The sequence below is a fragment of the Myotis myotis genome, unplaced genomic scaffold, assembly GCF_014108235.1.
Source record: "Myotis myotis isolate mMyoMyo1 unplaced genomic scaffold, mMyoMyo1.p scaffold_m19_p_18, whole genome shotgun sequence".
Taxonomy (NCBI): Eukaryota; Metazoa; Chordata; class Mammalia; order Chiroptera; family Vespertilionidae; genus Myotis; species Myotis myotis.
In genome coordinates, this window is record NW_023416322.1 from 26048071 (window position 1) to 26068352 (window position 20282).

The 20282-nt window shown below is 41.9% G+C and overlaps 1 protein-coding gene across 1 annotated transcript; it reads right to left on the reverse strand.

The window, feature by feature from the left end:
* Positions 1-694: 694 nt before the first annotated feature.
* LOC118673460 (dimethylaniline monooxygenase [N-oxide-forming] 1) lies at positions 695-18934 on the reverse strand. The gene is made up of 8 exons (XM_036344268.1): positions 18774-18934; positions 16218-16406; positions 14844-15006; positions 12885-13027; positions 9799-9998; positions 3430-3785; positions 2618-2690; positions 695-1068 (listed from the first exon to the last, which is right to left on the reverse strand). Exons 1-8 carry the CDS (start codon positions 18903-18905, stop codon positions 732-734), a joined length of 1593 nt encoding a protein of 530 aa, XP_036200161.1. The 5' UTR covers positions 18906-18934; the 3' UTR covers positions 695-731.
* Positions 18935-20282: the final 1348 nt, after the last annotated feature.

Sequence of the window (20282 nt, forward strand, 5' to 3'; positions counted from 1 at the left end):
AGAATGCTTTCAAAATGAGGAATGAGAACCCTTTCTTTCTATTGAATCTGTTCTACACCATGGCCATAGAATAGGTCTAGCACGGTCATCATTAGAGAAGAAGAGGGGGGATAAGCAGGGAAAAAAGATTCATGTGGGGACTCAGAAACATAGTGATGTACATAAAGGGAAAGACCCACCAAATCCAAGACACATCCATACACACTCTTGGGCATAAAAAAAGAGAGAGACACAGAGAGAAATACCCTTGTACTATGACTTTTATGATACCACTCTTTTAAAAAATATTTGTATTGCCCTAGCTGGTTTGACTCAATGGATAGCGTGTTGGCCTGTGGACTGAAGGGTCCCGGGATCAATTCCTTTCCTCTTTCTGAAATCAATAAAAATAAATAATATATACTTATTAAGAATATATTAAGACTTCTGAAGTCATTTCAACATTAGAAACCACAGGCCTCAATGGTGGCGTCAAGAGGCCTGGCTGTATGTTCTGGAGACCTATGTCCTGACTTAGCCACTTACTAGCTCTGATACCTTGGACAAATCAATGGACATTTACTTGAACAAGTTTTCTAATTTGTTGGATTGTGTTGTTCAGCCTTGCTTATGAAGACAGAGCTTTTTACAGCAAGAAACTCGGCTACCATCACTACTGTTTCTCAGAGATTCAGAGGCAGGCAGGGCAATCTACTCTGTGCATCTGACAAGCCATTTAGGTAATCTTTTATTTATAGGAAAATCAGAAAAACAGCCACAAGCAAAACCAGAAAGAGAGTGAGTAAGATTGCAAAGGGAAATGGGGATTCTTGTACAGTGCGAGTTCGGGTGGCCTTGAGTGTTCGGTCCCACTGGTTCAAGATGGCGTTTCTGGCTCCTTTCCATTTTCCTGGGCCAGTCAAGCGGAACTGGTATGGTGTGCACGGGCCAAAGAAGATGGCCAAAGCCAGACGTGGATCCGTCAGGAGCATAGAGAACAGGTTGGGTTTGGCATTGATATCCGTCAGAAGTTCGTCTATGTATGTGATATAATCTGACTGTAAGGCTTTGCAGTAACACAAGCCAAACCTTTATAAAAGGAAGATTGGGGAGCAAGGGGAAGACAGAAAGATAAAATAATCATAATCTTAGAACAAGTAAAAGTGCCAAAAGTTAACAATGAGGCTGCACAATTTGCGATGGTTCCTGGTTTTTCCCTCCATGTCCATAGCTGTCTATCTAATAGTCTCACTGTATTGTTTAAAGACAAGATGGGTTCCTTGAAAATATACTGTATACCTATATTGCTTCAAATACTCACAATGCCTCTATTATTAGTTTAGTTCTTTTGCCAAATGATTAGGAATTTCTAGAAAAAAATATTTTACATAATTTTACTATTCCTAAATCTTTCTAAAACTCTATTGCTAGGTATATATAATATAAAAAGCCACAAATATCAGTAGGGTGGCATGTCCCTGTAATGCTGGTATTAGTCCCTAAAATCATTGACTGAACTATGTGATAAGAAGCTTTTACACTTTGCAGCTCTAATTAATGGTCTATGTTATATTAGAATTGCATAACGGAGATCAAATCATATCCCAGGTTCAGGATGTACCGTGAAAATAGGTCAATACTTGAATTTTGAAGTATATATGAATGAGAGAAGTGATATGCTTCTTAAATGCATTGATTTTAAAACTTTTTTTTGTCCTTAGAAACCTCTTTTTTTTTTTTAAGTGAAATTTCACATCAAAGACTTAAACAGTAAAACAGATAAAAACAGAGATGCTTGGGTTGGATTAGGAGTGAGAGAGGGAGCCCAAAACCACCTTCTTTACTGCCACCTCCCTTCTATTCTCTTTGGTCCTTGAATGATAGACAAAGAGTAGAAAAGTGGAAATGTCTCCTCCAGGGAAGGCGTCAACAAACTTATTCTGCAAAAGGCTGGAGGGTCAGTATTTGAGGCTTCATGGGCTATATTATGGTCTCTATTTCAATTCCTCAACTCTGCTGTTATAACTTGAAAGCAGCCATAGGTAGTAAGTAAATTAATGAGTGAGGCTATGTTCTAATAAAACATTATGGCCACTGAATTTCATATAATTTTCACATATCACAAAATATTTCCGTTTTCCTTCCCCCCCCCCCCCCCCGCAGCCATTTAAAAATGTAAAGAATAAAACAAGTGGTCGGTAGATTTGGCCACCAGGCCATCATTTGCAGACTTGCTCTAGATTGGGTCTGAATAAAAATAAGACAACTGAATACAGATTTGCTGAATGAATACATAAGCAGACAGACCCTTTTAGTGTCAGCGTGGACAAACCTGTTTGCCTTCTGATTATGGAGAAGGTATGGAATAATGTATCTGGTAGAGGAGTGTTAACGATGTTTGATTTAGAATCCAAACTCCATGTGGTGCAAAGATGACCATGGTTTGAAGTGATGATTTTGGGACATTAAAATGTCTCAATTTCACTTTCCTCCCTCTCTTCTTAAACAGACTATCCCAGTTTTTTCCTCTAAGTCTCAGGCGCTTCTTTTTTCTCTAGCGTAACCCTCACCTCTCTTTGTTATGGTTTTTGCCAGTTTCAGTTATAATTCAAAAAGGACACAAAAGTCGTTAACTTACCCACTGGGCCTGTTCTCTTTCCTGGCATTAACTTCTTCTATCATGACACTTCGAGGTGGCAACTTATTCACACCTGTAAAACAAAAATGCAATTTAACTTGAGGTTTAGGTGCTTGCTTAGTGGGTAAAGATGCTTTCTCACTGCTCAGCATTTATTCCTAGTACCCAGCTACTCGTCAGCTCTTGGCAAATGTGCTAGCAGCCTAAGTGGCCTGGTGGTTGGTATGTTCCTGGCCAAAAATATCAGCATCTGGTTATCTTGCTACTTACTTGATATGACAGGACCTCACATCTGGTTGGCCTAAACTTTGCCATTGAATTGGTTAAACTCTTAAATTTTAATTGAATCAGTCCATTCAGTTCAACCTAACTGACTTTTTGAGTTCTTGCTTATCTTTTGTGCTGTTAATGGCACAGGTTCATTATGATAGTGTAATTCAGCGAACAGTAGAATACATTCTGCTTTTAAAGATTCTATTGCTTTGGCCCTAGCTGGTTTGGTTCAGTGGATAGAGTGTCGACCTGGGGACTGAAAGGTCCTGGGTTCGATTTTGGCCAAGGGCACATGCCCAGGTTGTGGGCTCAATCCCCAGTAGGGGGTGTGCAGGAGACAACCAATCAATGATTCTCTCTCATCATTGATATTTCTATCTCTCTCTCCCTCTCCCTTCCTCTCTGAAATCAATAAAAAAATATATTAAAAAAAGATTCTGTTGCTTTGGATAGGAGCGAGGGAGGGTCTAGAAATTTCCAGTATCCAAAATAACATGGCAAAATGAACACACCTGCCCTGCTGTTTCTCACACACTTACCTTTCAGGACTTGAACAGCCCATCGAGCTTGCGTTTCTCCTGTGGGTATCATGGAGCCTAAGGGTTTGATGAGACCAATGATAGCCAGGGTTGGCTTTTCCAGATGTGCGGGGAAGATGTATTTGTACAGTGATGCCTGGCCATCTTCGACTTTCACTACAGTTTCATCAAGGAAGGGGAAAGCAAAGGTGTATCCAGTGGCAAAGACAATGATGTCAATGGGCTGTTCCTTTGGGGTGTAGTTAAATATGACAGAGTTTTTCTTCACCTCCTTTATGCTTGGTTTGATGAGCACTTTCCCAGTGATGATACGGCCAGGGAGCTCATCATTTATCACAGGCTCTTTCATCTGTGTCCTGAACAAAAACACAGGAGAGATATATCTGCCCGTGAACGATACAGCAACCCTCTTGCCTCCTCCCTTCCTGTCTTCATTCTGGGACCCTGCTCCTGGCTAGGCAGGAGGTGCCAGTCTTTTTAAATCCTTCCTGAGCTTAAAACATTTTAAAAAATAGACTTTATATCTTATTGCAGTTTTAGGTTCACAGCAAAATTAAGTTGAAAGTACAGAGATTTACCATATACCCTCTGCCCCTCCTCACACAGCCTCTGCCATCCAGATCCCCCACCAGAGTGGTGCATTTGTTACAATCAATGAACCTGCACGACACATCCTCATCATGAAACCTGGGCTCCCCCACTTTTCCTACCCATCCCCCCCCTTTGGCAACCATCAGCTTGTTCTCTATATCTATGGGTTTGTTTGTTTTGTCTTATTTATTTAATTTGTTATTTTAGATTCTACCTATAAGTGATATAATACGGTATTTGTCTTTCTCTGATTATTTCACTTAGCATACTATCCTCTAGGTCTATTCATGTTGTCACAAATGGCAAGATTGCATTCCTTTTATTGCTGAATATGACCATACCACATCTTTATCCATTTATCTATCCATACACATTTAGGTTGCTTCCATATGCTGGCTATTACTAGTAATGCTGCAGTGAACATATAGGTGCATATATATTTTTAAATTTGTGTTTTTGTTTTCTTCAGATAAATCCCCAGAAGTGGAATTGCTGGATTGTATGGCAGCTCTGTTTTTAACTTTATGAGGATGCTCTATACTGTTTTCCTTAGTGGCTGCACTAATTTACAATCCCACCAACAGTGCATGAGGGTTCCCTTTTCTCCACACCCACGCCAGCACTTGTAATTTGATTTACTGATGATAACTATCCTGACAGATGTCAATTGATATCTCATTGTGGTTTTAACTTGCATTTCCCTGATTATTAGTGATGTTAAGCATCTTTTCATGTATCTGTTGGCCATTTTTATGTCTTCTTGGGAGAAATGTCTATCCAGGTCCTCTGTCCATTTTTTAAATGATCTTTTTGGGTGTTAAATTGTATGAGTTATTTATATATTTTAGATATTAATCCTTTATTGGATATATTATTTGCAAATTTCTTCTCCCATCAGTATAGGCTGTCTTTTCATTTTGTTGATGGTTTCTTTCACTGTGCAAAAACTTTTTAGTTTTTTCAGGTCAGGAAAATTTTTAGCTATTATTTTTTAAAATAAAGTTTCAGTTCCTTTTTCTTTCTTCGTCTTCTTTTGAGATCTGTTTAATGCAACTCTTTGAGCACTTGATATTATCCCAGAGGTCCCTATACTACCCTCATTTAAAAAATTTATTTTTCCTTTCTGCTATTTTGATTGGCTGATTTCCACTAGTCTGTGTCCTAGGTTGCTGATCTGTAATTACATGTTAGTTAATATGCTGTTGATTCCTTCTAATGTGTTTTTCATTTTAGATATATACTTCAAGTTGGCTTGATTTTTCTTTTTTTTAAAAAAAAATATTTTATTGAATTTTTACAGAGAAGAAGGGAGAGGGATAGAGAGTTAGAAACATCGATGAGAGAGATCGATCAGTTGCCTCCTGCACACCCCCCAGTAGGGATGTGCCCGCAACCAAGGTACATGCCCTTGACCTGAATCAAACCTAGGACCCTTCAGTCCTCAGGCCGACGCTCTATCCACTGAGCCAAACCGGTTCGGCGCTTGATTTTTCTTATACTTTCTAACTGTTGAAATGCTCACTAAATTCCTCTATTTTACTCTCCAGTTTGGTGAGCATACTTATGACCATTTCTTTGAATTCCTTTTTTTTTTTTTTAAATCTTTACCCAAAAATATTTTCCCATTGATTTTTAGGGAGAGTGGAAGAGAGAGGGAAAGACGGAGAGAAACATCAATGAGAGAAACACATAGATTTGTTGCCTCCTGCATGTGCCCGACCAGGGCTGGGGCCGGGGAGGAGCCTGCAACCAAGGTATGTGCCCTTGACTGAAATCGAATCCGGGACCCTTTGGTTCACAGGCTGGCACTGTATTCATTGTGCCAAACTGGCTAGGGCTCTTTGAATTCTTTATTAGACCAACTATCTTGATTTCCTTAGGGTTTTTATCTGGGAACTTTTCTTGTTCTTTCATTTGAGAGACATTCTTATGCCTTTTCCTTTTGTTGACTTTCTATGCTTGTTTATATGAATTAGACAAAATACCTGTCTCTTCCAGCCTTGGAAAAGTGGTTTTGTATGGAAGTGGCCTCTGTGCAGGCTGTGTGTGCTGGGTGCTTTTGGCAGGCTGGTAGGAGCCGAGTGGCTGCAAGGTATCTGGGGTACTGTCCCAGTAAGCCAGCGTGGCTCCAGATGGGGAGGCTAGCCAGGTGCATGTGGTGCTGCCTTGCTGATCCCGCTTGCTCCCTATGTTCCACCCGAAATGGGCTTGTGTCCAGGACACCTTACAGAGACCTTGCAGCCAGGCCAGAGCACCTGGACAGAGCCCAGGGCTACCCTAGGGAGGTGGAGGAGGACTTAAACCATGGCCCTCAGCAGCCCCGGAGAGCTCTCACAGCTCCCCAGCCTTCTGTATACAGCGTCTCTCGAGTTTGTTGTTCACATAGGGGTCCCGTGTAGAAGAGACCTCTGTGTGGGCTTGATGTGCCGGGTAGTTTTGGGAAGCAGATTGAAGCTGGTCAGGCACGTATTGCCCCTGGAGCACCGGCCTGCAGGTGCACATGGCAATGCCCTATTGTTCTAGACAAATCCAGGTGGTGTAGCTGGGAATGCTCCAGTGACCCCGCAGGTAGGCCCTAGCCCTGAATAGAGCCTCCGTGGGCCCTGTGGAGCTGGAGGGGATATAAGAACGGTGCTCACTGGCTCCTCGGCCCGGGGTTCCGGAGGCTGCCCTAACCCAGCCTCTGACAGTCTGTCAGGGTGGTGGTTCTGAAGGTGGTGGGTAGAGAACCGCTCTCTGCGCAGCGCCAGGTGCAGCGCCAGGTGCAGGCAGTTCCGGAGCCGGGCATGCGCACTGGGCACTGGGCGGAGCCTGCGGGACGGCATGGCGCGTGGTGGCTGCCGACACCCTGCTGCTCCTGCCTGTTCCCTTTGTTCGAAGACCAAAGGCCCCAGGCCACGTAGCCGGGACTGTGCTCTGGGAACCCACAGGTAGGCCAAAGCCCCCAGTAGAGCTGCCGCCGCCCTGTCTGGGTGGAGGGGACGTAATGGCGCGCGCAGCCTGTTCCTCTGGGTGGGGAGGCCTGCAGCTTCCAGAGGGCTCCTGCCTCCCAGCCTTCTCTGGTGTCTGTTTCTAGTTTGTTGTCAGCAGCTGCTCATTCAGCGCTCGGTGTCTCTCAGGAGTCACTGCTCCCTGCATAGGCGAGTATTTGACATTGCTCTGGAGGGCCCAGGGCCGGGGCCGTCCTCCCACCCCCCCCCGCCGCCTTCGGAGGGGTCAGTTTCGGGACAGGAAAGTTACCTCTGGGGCTCATGAGGGACCCAGAAGGACAGGACAATGACTTACATTTACTAGAGTTTGGAAGCCTGAGGAGAAGGAGGTCGGAGCTTGCTGAATTGCAGCTTCAGCTCTCGCTGCCATTTGCAGACGGTTGAAGGACTGCCGGAGGACCGGGAGTCTACCAATTTTGTACAAGGAAAACACGCTTCAAAGGAACAAGGGCAGAATTCTCCTTTTCTGGCTATGCCTTCGGAATCACTAAACAAACACTGGTTTTCAATGAGCCGAGCCATTTTTGGCTTATGGTGAATCCAGCAAGAGACAGCATCATAATGATGAACAATCTGAACTACCAGACAAAATAGAGGCAGATTCAGAGAGAGCAGGCAGAAAGCTCTAAGTGGGGGGTGGGTGTTGGGGGTGGGGTGGGGTGGAGTGATTGAGCAAAAAAGAAAAAAAGAGAACTCATGGACATGGACAGCAGTGTGCTGAGTGGGGGGGGGAGGGGTGAGGGGGATGGGTGGAGGTGGAAGAGGACACAGAGGGGATAAATGGTGATAAAAAAATAAGTTATAAAATAGAGATCCAACAGCTGATTACAATGATTTTGAATTTAAAATAAAATGTTCCTATTGGTTATATGGCTATAAAAAAAGCAAAGTATGGGGGTGTAGGGGTGGGGGGACAGTAAAAAAAAAGGCAAAGTATTGTTTGCATTTAACAGGGTTTGGGAAGTCATTTGGTACCTTTAGGCCTAATTTATCTGTCATACAGAGGTATGACCTCTTATCAGTTCATTGGGTGGGATGAAGAGCAAAGGAAATAGTACATATGTACTATTGGAAACAGTACATTGGAAATTAAAGAATGATAATTCCTTAGTCTCCTCCTCACATTTTCTGGAGTATATGGCATTAAATAAAATGCTTTATAGTCCCCCCCCTAGTGACCTGGTGCATGAATTCGTGCACATTGAATGCAAATGCAGGTGTGTAATAAACCAGCAACAACATAACCCATGGCAGAAGGTGGAATTGCATGGCCCTGTGAGGAATCAGGCTCCCTCCTCTCTGGTTTCGGGGTGCGTCACCTGAGAATGGCTGCTGCCAAGTCACTGCAGCTTGGCAGCATCTGCCCCCTGGTGGTCAGTGTGGGTCATTGTGACCGGTCGGACAGGTGGAGGGATACTTAGCATATTAGCCTTTTATATATATAGATGGGCTGCCACCCAGGCTAGGTAAGGCTTATGGTAGAAAAAGCTCTGATGAAAAGAGTCAAAACTCCTGGGAGGCTCAGAGGTAGGAGGTAGAAGAGGTGGTAGATAAGAGATAAGGAAGGAATGATGGGAATAATAGAGGAGAGGGAAGAAGAAGATATGTGAGAGAAGGAAGAAGGGAGCAAAAGGAAAGACGTGTATGTAGCATGAAGGGGACTGCATGCTGTCAATGGTGGCTTGAGTGCCACCTGATCCATGCTGGGCCAGAGCTAAATCTGGAGGGAGCTCAGATGGGAGTAATAGAAGCTCATTGTACCAACCTAACGAATAAGGAATTAAAACCATTAGTTCTTGATAATACAATAAGTCATAGGTTGTGACAGGTCAGACTGAAGTCAAGGTCATCTTGACAAGGTCAAGAAGGCACTGCTATTAGAGAGATGGTGAAGGGCAACTATAGGATTTGATTTTTCCTACCCAGTGAAACAAGGCAAGCATGTTGCTTTTGTCAAAAAAGTCATAGACAACGCTAGCTGGTTTGGCTCAGTAAATAGAGTGTTAGCCTGTGGACTGAAGGGTCCTGGGTTCGATTCCAGTAAAGGGCACATGCCTGGGTTGGGGACTCGATCCCCAGTAGGGGGCATGCAGGAGGCAGCCAATCAATGATTCTCTTTCATCATTGATGCCTCTCTCTCTCTCCCCTTCTCCCTTCCTCTCTGAAATCAATAAAAAAAATAGCGAGTGGTGTTGTTTTAAAAAAAGAGTCATAGGCAAATCACTCTTGTGATTTCAGAGCGACGGCCAAGCAGGCCCTGCTGTCTGCTGTCAAGCTGCGCGCTGCCCTCGCCTCCTAAGGCGGCTATGGTCCCGGGAGCCCGCGGGCATGGTGCCCGTTCCTGGGACCCAGGCCACTTTGCGCCACCCTGCCCCCGCCACTTGGCGCTTGTGTATGCAAATTAACCTGCCATCTTTGTTGGGTTAATTTGCATATTTACTCCTGATTGGCTGGTGGGTGTGGCAGAGGTACAGGCAATTTGCATCTTTCTCTTTTATTAGTATAGATCAGCTTGGACAAGTGATTGCACTTCCCCTCTAAGCCTCAGTTTACCCACAGTAAAGGGGAGATTATAATAATACTCACTTTAAAGATTGTTGACAAGGTGAAATTCATAATTTTACTTACCGAGAACACAAAAACGGTTAGCTCCTATGATCAAGGAAGTGTGTATGAAGTTTTCCTTCATATTCAGGCATGTTGTCATGCTATTGCCTGGTTTGGATATGCTGTGAGAAGGATGGAGGCTCTTTCTCCTAATAGCCCTCTGAAGATACATCATATTTACCTGTCCTCTGGTGCTAAGCCATAGTTTGCATGATTGAACCAGCTGTTTATCTTTCTTGACATCCACCAAGTCACAACTGGTGTTGGGAGAGAATTTCTCAACATGTTATGAAATCGAGTCATGAACAGCATGTCCCATGGGAGCCCCGACTCACTGACTCGGCTCATCACCCATGCCCCTCCAGTGGTGCTAAGGAACACCTGGAAGCAATCAGAGAGGTCACTCAGTCTGACAAAGTGAACAGCGCTGGCCTGCCAGAGATTTGAGAAGTTTCATAAATTGAATGACATCAAAAAGTCTGCCACTTTCAAAATACATCGCTGACAGGATAGTTTGGCTCCCTCAACTCCTAAAGTTATTCCTTTGAGATAATGGTTTGAGGACCCTAGAGTATTAAAATGCCTTAAGACATATTATAATAGTTGTAGAAAATAAGAACAGGGTGGGGCAGCAATTAAAAGGAGTCTAGAAAAGATTTCAACAGAAACCATTGTTTGAACTGGCAGTAAAATTCAATAATACAGTTAGTTTTGGTGGACTTTATTTTTATTTATAGATTGACTAAGTTTACCAGCTGACTGAATTCACAAAGCTGATAGTATTTTTGTTTTTTTTGTTTTTTTTTTTTGGTACCTACACAATAAGAAGTTGTCTATACAACTGTTTAAGAAAATTTACTCCACGAATCTGTTACTCTACAGATACAAAACAACTGATTTAACAGATGGCTCCCCCCCCCCCAACAAACTGGGGTGTGGCAACCAGAGCTACAGTGTCGGTGTTTTTATTATATATGCTGTTTGGCCTTATAATGGAGTAGTATATGCAATACAGGAAATGTAGGAACAGAGTTGTGAGTATATCAATAATTCTGTATTGAACATATTTGTACTGAACCTGCCTCTTTGTCGTGATATAGAATCAGATAGGACATGTCAGTAGATATGAATTTTGTTTTAAATGGAGAGGAGTTTCTGGGTTGATACAGAAATGATAAGATGTGTGCCAACACATGTTTTCTGACTGAAGAAATTTCCAAGTGATTAGAAACATAGACCCAATAATCTGCTTCCCACATGTGGTGGTCATAGTGGATGAGACTATGCTAATTTTTGTTTCAGGACCTCCTTTCTCTTTCTTCAGGATGACTTCACCAGACTGCTAAGTCTTTCCAAATCAATCAATCAACAAATCAGTCATCAAGTCCTTTATTTGAAAGTTTAAGAAGGGAATATCAAAGTTATAAACTCCCAGTCCTTTTTCTTTATGTAAAAGTTGGCTACTTTCACTCTTGCAGTCATTGATCTAGTTATTTATACTTGTTACCAGCATCTGTTCTCCCTAAGACTACGTGCTCCTTGGTAGAAGGAACTTGTTGTTGTGTTCTCCAGTGTATCCCCAGTGCCTGGTGCAACATTCAGCACATGAGAAGCCAACAATATGTATTTGTTGGCCAAATGGCTCTCAATGAGTTTATAGCATAGTTGGAAAGAAAATGTATACTATAAATGTAATTAGCAATAGTAAGAGTTAAAACATGTTAATAAATGTAATAGCAATAGTAAGAGTTAAATGTAATTAGCAATAGTAAAGTTAAAACGTGTTAACTGAGGAGTGTATATTACAGGTATCACATCAATTCTTACTAGGGAGAGATCCCTCTGTGCTGGGGTCAGATAGCTTGGAATGTCCATGTCATTGGTAATGAGAGAGAAAAGGGTACTGCAAAATTGGAAAGGGCTCAGAATACACCTGTCAGGCTATAGTTGATGTTGTGCAGGAAAGTAGTGGGAGGCGGGGAGGGGTAAAGTTAAAATGGCAGATTTGGACCAGATTATGGAGAACCCTATAACACAGAGCTAATACACCTACAATTTATTACTATTATTTTAGATAGGGGAGTTATTAGAAGTTTTATTTATTTCTTTATTTTTTAACATAAGAGTGTCATAACAAGAGCAGGCTTTTCAGAGGATTTGTTTGTTGGTGGTTGGGCATCTAGGGGGATGGACGGGGTGGGCGCAGGGTAGAATTAGGGACAGAGGCTTTGAATGAAAGAGACTTAGATTTGAAGACTGGCTCTACCACCTGCTAGGGGTATGATCTTAGGCAGGTTTCTTAACCTCTCTAAGCCTCAGTTTCTTTATCTGTAGCCAGGGTACTAACAGTACCTGCACCAGTGGCTTGCTTCAGTGATTGGTTGGGGCAATGCACTTAGTGAAGCACTTGGCACATAGTAAACCCCAATAAATAGTAACTATTTCTACAATTATTATTAGGAGGACAATGCCACAGCTGTAGTGTGAGGTGGTATGGATCTGATGATGGTGGTGGCAAGTAATCCAGAAAGGAAGGAGCAAAGGGAGAGCTTAGCAAGGAGAAACTGCCAGGATTGTCTGACCTATGGAACTGGGTAAGAAACAGACGCCTCTGGTAGCTCTCATGGGATGACTGGGAAAACAACAAAAATAGGAAGTCTGAGGAGTAGGTTTTGGAGGAAAGATGCCACCTGGAATTTGCGGTCAAATTTATAATCGTTTAGGAAAAAATACTTTAAAAATTCACGTTGTATATGTGTTTTAGGCATTTTTATTCCTTTCATCCTTTATCAAGGTGTCCAACACTGTTTGCCTGAGGCATGTGTCTTAAGATGAAGTTCTTCATTAAATCACATCGAGAATGATACCTTCTTGGCTGTTGTAAAAATAGTCATGGGGATGTAAAGTACAGCATAGGGAATATAGTCAATAATACTGTAACAACTACATATGGCGCTAGAGGGGCACTAGACTTATCAGCGGGAACACTTCATAAGTTATATAAAATCTAATCACTATGCCAAATACCTGAAACTAATATAATATTGAATGACAACTCTAATTGGAAAATACAGAACTAAAAAATTATTCATGGGTTCAATAGCAATCATAATTGAAATAAAAAACATTTAAAACTAAGAAAACCAAAGAACTTTATATATCTATATATCTATATCTATATCTATATCTATATCTATATCTATATCTATATCTATATCGATCTATCTATCTATCTATCTATCTATCTATATATATATAGTATAGTACCTTTTTTGCCACATGGCTGGCCTCCACAGCAATGTCTGTGCCAGAATTTCCCACTCCAATCACAAGAACTTTCTTGTCCTTAAATATATCTGGATGTTTATACTGTCGGCTATGAAAGTATTGACCTTCAAATGTATTTATACCTGTAGAAAAAAAATAAGATGTCAAATAGAGACTTTAAGAATCAGTGAGTAAAAAAAAAAAAAAGGAGACATATGTAATACTTTTTGTAATACTTTAAGCAATAAAAAAAAGAAAAAAGAAAAAAAAGAATCAGTGAGTAAAACATAAGTATTGTTCAATCAATGACATCCTTTAGACACATGATTTAGATTGTTTATAACAGCATACTCAATTTTAAGAAAATCTGAAATATGAATACATGACTTTGCGATTTACAGAAATTAGTGAGTGATTATTCAATAGAGGTACTTCATTTCACTAAATAGGCCTCTAGTTTTATTTACTGGATAATTACTATTAAATTGAAATATCATGGCAAAAAGATTTATAAAGAAAAGTGTAAGGAGTCATTACCATTTAAAGGTTGACAGAACATCCTATATTTGACAGAACATCAAAATATATATAAAATTTGATTTATATAGAATTTTCACAAGCAAGGAAGAAGAGCCCCTCACTTATGGGTGAGGAAACAAAGGGTTAGGAAGGTTAAGTGCAAGGCCCAAGATAATTTAGCTTGTTAATTGAATCTATATCTCCTGGGCTTCAAGCTTATCCTAGTCAAATTGAGTATATTGACTCAGTTGCTTTCAGAGTATGCTTTCTCCTAATCTGATCTGAATTGAGTGACATCTGGTGAGCAGATCCAGGACCATTGAAGGTATATATATATGAGTTTATTGTAAAATGAGTATTGTTTTCACTCCAGGTTATTTGTGGATTGTCATTTCTCCACTGGATTCCTATAAAAATCCACTCATTCCATACAGGCTGCATGGTCTCTTATTCACTTTTATATTCTTAGCACCTTGTGCAATATACTATAGGTGCTAAATAAATGCAGTGCACTCTCAATGCAATGGAACTTTCTTGATTCTTGGAGTGATCCTATACTAGGCACTCCTTAGGAGTTTGGAGTAGCTCACTGCTCAGTAATTTTCTCTGTAGGCAACAACTGACGAAGAATTGGGTTGTCATGTGGGGTGGTGAGAGTCCATTGTTGAATGTGTTCAAGCAGAGGTGGTGAGCCTCTTTCAGGGATAATGTAGCAGTTTCCTGCATCGGGAAGAAGACTGAACTTGTTGCTTTTTTTCAATGAATCTGCTTTATCTTAACCTGAGGAAACGTGAATTTATTGGAAGATGAATCTTGAGATTACTACAGGTCACATTTAGAGAAAAATTTCCTAAAGTTTTAACTTTTTGAATTCTTACTGCAGAGAAAATAAACCAACTATTGCATTTTCTAGTCCCTCTGAATTGTAACCCAATTGATATATGATGGTGATTAACATGACTCTTAGTTGCAAAAGACAGGAAAAGATGTCTTCACTTGCCTCCCAAGACTCATCTCTCTGTTGATGAGTGACCCAGTGCCATGGTAATTGCTATGACTCATATAATAAAAAAACCCTAAAAAATCAAACTTCTTTTTCCTTTAGTCACTGATTGACTTTTGGTGGCCTCTAAACTAAACTTTGGCAATGTGCGTAGTCTACCAACTTGTCTAGGCAGCCCATGTCTTAAGGAGGGACATTGAACCTCAGTGAAGCGTAAAACTGCTTGTTAGTTATTCATCCTATTCTTTGGTACTCATAGGTTGTTTGGAACACATGAAAGCCAAAAACTGGTTAGGAAGTGCAGACTAGGAAAAAGACCTATTATCTAACAACTTTAACTACTTAATGGAGGAGCCATAGGCATTCATTCCCAGACAAACCAAGTAGCAGGATAGCTCCATGAGACAAATTAAGGTCAACTGCAGAAAATGTTAAACCTGGAAAGGAGTCCAATGGCAGATGTGGGTTAGTGAGGAAACCGGTGCAGACCATGATGGCATCAAAGATGGCAGACTCTTGCTTCCCTTCATTCAGGGTGACCACCTCCCATTGGCCGGTGACAGTAAAATCTGGACATTTAGTTACCCTGCACACTTCAGTCTGAAGAAAGAATCACAGATGTAATAAGTAGTTGTCAAGGTTCCAGTAAAGGCTGATGTGCCAGTTGACATTTCAAACATTCTAGAGCACAGATTCTACATAATTAATAAGCATAACCCTATAAATTGAATTGGGCTATCTCTGGCAACTACCAACCCATTCTCTGTTTCTATGAGTTCAGATGTTTAGATTCCATATTTAAGTAAGGTCATATAATATTTGTCTTTCTCTGTATGATTTATTTCACTTAGCATAATACCCTCAAGTTGCAAATGGCAGGGTTTCCTTCTACTTTTCAAAAAATGACTGAACTACATTCATACACACACACCCCCACACCCACACCCACCCACCCACATTCTCTTTATCCATTCATCCATCAGGGGACTCTTAGGTTGGTTCCATGTCTTGGCCTTTGTAAATAATGCTGCAGTGAACATGGAGGTGGAGATATGTCTTTGAGTTTGTTTTGAGCAGGAGTACTTTAAAGGTTGTGAATATAAATATTTTTTGTTACTTGTTTCCATCAATCTTCCCATTTATGTTGCTTTCTCTGTGTAGTTCCTTATGGATTCCTCAACATACCCATCTTCAATAGGGAGGGAAGCAGGAGAAGGGAAACACATGGATTTTCATTTGTTTTTTTTTGGAGAGGAATGGAAAAAGGAGACAAGAAAGAGAAAGATGATATATTCACTTATTCATGTCCTGCTACATTCCTCCCTCTCTGTCCTCCAAAATGGGAAGGGAGATTGGTAGGGTCAGTGAGAAGAATAATATTTAAAGATTTTTCTATTCCCAAGGATACTGAGAAAATTTTCCCCTCAAATAGTGAGGTTCTCTTGTGTATGGGCCATTGTACATGCCAATCCCAATCAAAGGATAGTAGAGAAGAGAGTACCCAGGCCCTGATAGTTCTCAGTTTCCCTCTGTGCAGGCATTTGGACCAAGTTGAAAATGTAGTTAGATATATTTAAGGCCCCTTAGGATATTTATATATAAGTATTACAAATTAAAATGTAATGCATGTGAATCTTTACACAAAGTAGCTACTTCAGATTCACTTGGGGTGTGGTTAAGTACAAGGGAAAAAGGAATCTAGCCAGGTCACATCAGTCTTGCCAGTTCATTTCCCAAGACTAGGCTATAGAGAGAGCACAAAAAATAGGTTAAAAAGTACTTCCTGACTATTGATTGATGCTGTGTCTTACCTTGAATTGAATGCATTTCAGAAGGTTGAAGTGGTTTGCATACATTTTGAGATATTCCAGGAATTGAGAATTGGGCACATAGTTTGGATAATCTTCTGGGAATGGAAAGTCTGAGTAACAGGACATCTCCTTGCAGCTGTTGGAAACCACGGACTTGTAGAGGCTGGCTCTGCCTTCTTCAACATGTTCCTGTACAGACAGTGTGTGCTCATGAGCATGGATGTGTTTGTGCATGTGAGGGCACACCCATGGAATGGATGCTAATTATTAGACAACCACACATTGACCAATATTAAGATGATCCAGACGATATATGTCACCTGTCACCTTCTAGTGGGATTTGCTATCCTGCCCTTGAGAGATGATGAACAGTGGGCCCCACTATGAATTTTATGATCAGAATGATAATTTCACTCATCACGTGCTAACAAATAAACCTGGGATGAACTCACCTGTCCAGATTCACACAGTATCACAGCGAAGTACAAGAGAATATGGAAATAGATGGAAGCCCGGAAGTAGTAGTATCTGAATGATGGGCAATTCCTAGGTTCTTTGGTTTCATGGGGTGCTGTTGATTATGGAGAAACGGGGTTCAGGTTATGAAAGATTTCATATCTAAAGGTAAGGAATTTGGATTTTATAGGAAGGTTATGGCAATCTTCCTAATGTTTGAATGTGGAATTTTGGAAAGATAATTCTGGTTATTTATTTATTTTTTTTAAATGGTTTTTTTTTTTAATATATTTTATTGATTTTTTACAGAGAGGAAGGGAGAGAGATAGAGAGTTAGAAACATCGGTGAGAGAGAAACATCGATCAGCTGCCTCCTGCACATCCCCCACTGGGGATGTGCCCGCAACCCAGGTACATGCCCTTGACCGGAATCGAACCTGGGACCTTTCAGTCCGCAGGCCGACGCTCTATCCACTGAGCCAAACCGGTTTTGGCAATTCTGGTTCTTTAAGTACCGCGCGCTAACCGATTGCGCAACTGGAGCTCCGATAATTCTGGTTCTTTAAAAGGTGAATTAGAGGGATCTGGAAAGGAAGGAGGCTAATTAAGAGCCTAAGACACAAATCCATGTGCTTGCTAATGAGGGCTTGAGCAGAGGCAATGATAGTTGAAACCAAGAGAAGTGGGATTGATAAGCAGCAGTAAGGTGCAATTTATGGGATTTAGGACTTTGGAGAGGAAGCAGGTAAAAGGTTTCCAGGTTTGACCACCGTGTGTATGGTGAAACACTACTAGAAGTGCCCTTAATTGGGCAGTTCCAGTCCCCACTCTGATAGATTAGTGGTTCTTCTCTGGAGTGTTGTGTTAAGAAGGATTCTGAGGCTCATCAGAGGGGGGGTATCATGCTTGATTAACAGTGTCTTCGATGGACATGGGGTGGCAGCAGCAGGGGGTGGGGTTTACAATGGCCTGAGTATTGGGTTTCTGCTATCCTATTGGAACATAGGCAGTTTGAATCGTGGGAACAGCTGTGCTCTTTCATCAGTTCCCTTTCGGAGGTCTGTACGCAATGATGGTCAGTTCAGTGGTTGGACACATTTCAAGATACACATTTCTTCTCTATGGGAGCCCAGCTGGCCTATGCAACCTTGGCCTCTCTGGAACTTTGCTCACTGAGTTAGAAAACAATTACTTTATTCCAGTTCCAAATACTACCCTCTGTAATAGAGGAATGTTCTCTTTCGGTAGCCCTTCAGGAACTCTGAGGCCAGGATACCTGACACCTTGTTCTCTTTCACTATTCTTCCACAGCACATTTCAGGCTCAGAAGGGAAAATTGGAGGTTTGGGGACATCTAATGCTAATATTTCCCAGGCTGAGCCATGGAGCTCATAGGGTTTCAGGTGCCTCCAGCAGGGCCCCTATAACCCTCTGGACCGCAAACCAGTCACCACTGGGCTGTATAGTCCCCTGTCCTCCTCCTTCACCTTAACCTCATCTCCAGTCCAGACTGTAGCCCTGCTGAGATTTGAGAATATTTCTTTTGTTCAGGGAACAAAAAAGTCTCCAAACCCACATTCTTGACCTCTGATTATTCTTGGCATGGACTGAGATTTCCTGGAAAGCAGGACCTTGAGGATAGAACCCATTGTACACTGAGCCCTGTGCTGTTTAATTTCAGATAGAGCCGGGCTAGAAAAAGAAGCAGGCACACGCGCTCAGTCTTGCAGGCAGAGGCTGCACTTCCTGCGCTGTGTTTATACCTTTGCCACAACACTGCGGTCTCTAGTCTTGCCTCAGCCTGCTTCCCTGGTCCTGGGCTTTCCTGGCCCGTCCCAGCCACTCCAACCTCTTCCACAGCCCTTCAGGGGCATCTTTCTTCCTCTTGGCTCTGAATAAAGTATGTAAGGCGGCTGACGCCTTCCACTTAAGCCCAGGCTGTGCCCTGCTTTTTTTCTTTCAGTGGCCCTTCCTGGTTCAGCAGATATTTCTAGTCCGTCCCCAGAGCAGCTGGCCCTTGTGGACGAAATTCTGTTTCTTTTTGCATCAGTCAAGTCCTTTTCTAAATAGACACAACAAAATGGTTGAAACCCCACTTACTGTGAATCTCCACAGGCCCCCAAGGTCATCGCTCCTCTCAAAGCAGGTGGGCTGCAGACCTTCCTCCAGGCAGCACCTGATGGAGGCCAGGCCACTGACCCCGGCTCCCACAATTGCAACCCGCTTGGCCATGTTCTCCCGTGTGGGGGAAATGCGGCAGAGCTTTCTACTTTTCATAGGTGGAAGCTCCACCCCGTTCTTGGCTGCTCTAGCAAATGAGAAAAAAAGTTTTGGGCAATGAAGGGATTTGCTCCTGTTGAATGATCTGCAACTGGTCTCCAGTGTTTGTGAATGTGAGAAGAGAGGTGGTCAGGTCACTGGTTTGACCCTTTCCCACCCTTCCCCGCACTCAGACCTGGTGCCAAATGTTAGTATAGTCGTTGCTGGGACTGTAAATTCTGTCAGAGCAGGCACGGATCATCTTGAAACTAAAACTCAGATAAGTGTGGTGACATGACATGAGGTCACACAACAGCTGGTAGAGTGGAGTTGGGACTAGGAGTCAAGACACTGTGGATGCATAGAACTCCAACAGGCAGAGGAGGGGAGGAGTGGACTCCAGAGACGGGGAGCATGAGAGTAATGACCAGAGATGGTCTGTGGAGGCATCTATTACCTTGACTGCCTGTTGAGCTTGCCACTCTCCTGACTCTACAAGAGGGGACTGCATTATAGTGTTGATTCACTTTCTACCTATTAGTCTCTCTGCATAAGACTGTATGTTTCCCCAAAGCTGGGCATTTTCTTGACTTGTTTCTTGTTTTCTCACAGCTCCTAACAGCACATTTGGTCTGTAATAGTTGTTGCATAAATACTTGCCAAGAGGTTGATATCCTAATGGCTAAATGAATTAATTCATATATATATATAGATAGAGATATCTATCTATCTATCTATCTATCTATCTATCTATCTATCTATATCGCCATTTTAATGAAAAAAAATAATTGAGCAAATATTTTCTTGGAAATATTGGGAGCTTGCTACCCCAAAATATACCTCTTTGGGATGCTGATTATTTTAAGTGGGTTATTTTTTAGGAAAGGAAAGACTCAGTAAAAACCTTTGACTTTCCCCCTAGCTGCTTAAAAAGAAGCTAGATAGAGAACTTGTTCTGGGAAAAGATGTCATCACAGGTAAGTGTAATATGAACTGGTGTTGCAAGGGTCCTTTGATCAAAGTCCTCTCTGTGTCCTGTTGTTAAAGATGGCCCAGCAAACATTTGCTTTTCTGTCTCTATGTGAATTGCCTTCCTGCCCTTTGAAGTCCCAAACCACAACCCACAACCCCTTCTCCTTAGCTCAAGATGGCTTAGAAGCCTCAACTGCCTGATCTGTCCTGTGGTCTCATGTTCTTATGGAACCCCATATGTACATATGTAATAAATTTAGACATTTTTGTTTGTTAATCTGTCTCATGTTAATTTGATTATTACCCCCGCCAGCAGAACTTTAAAAGATAGGAAGAGAAATTATCCCTCCCTCCCCACCCTAGGAGCTAATATCCTGG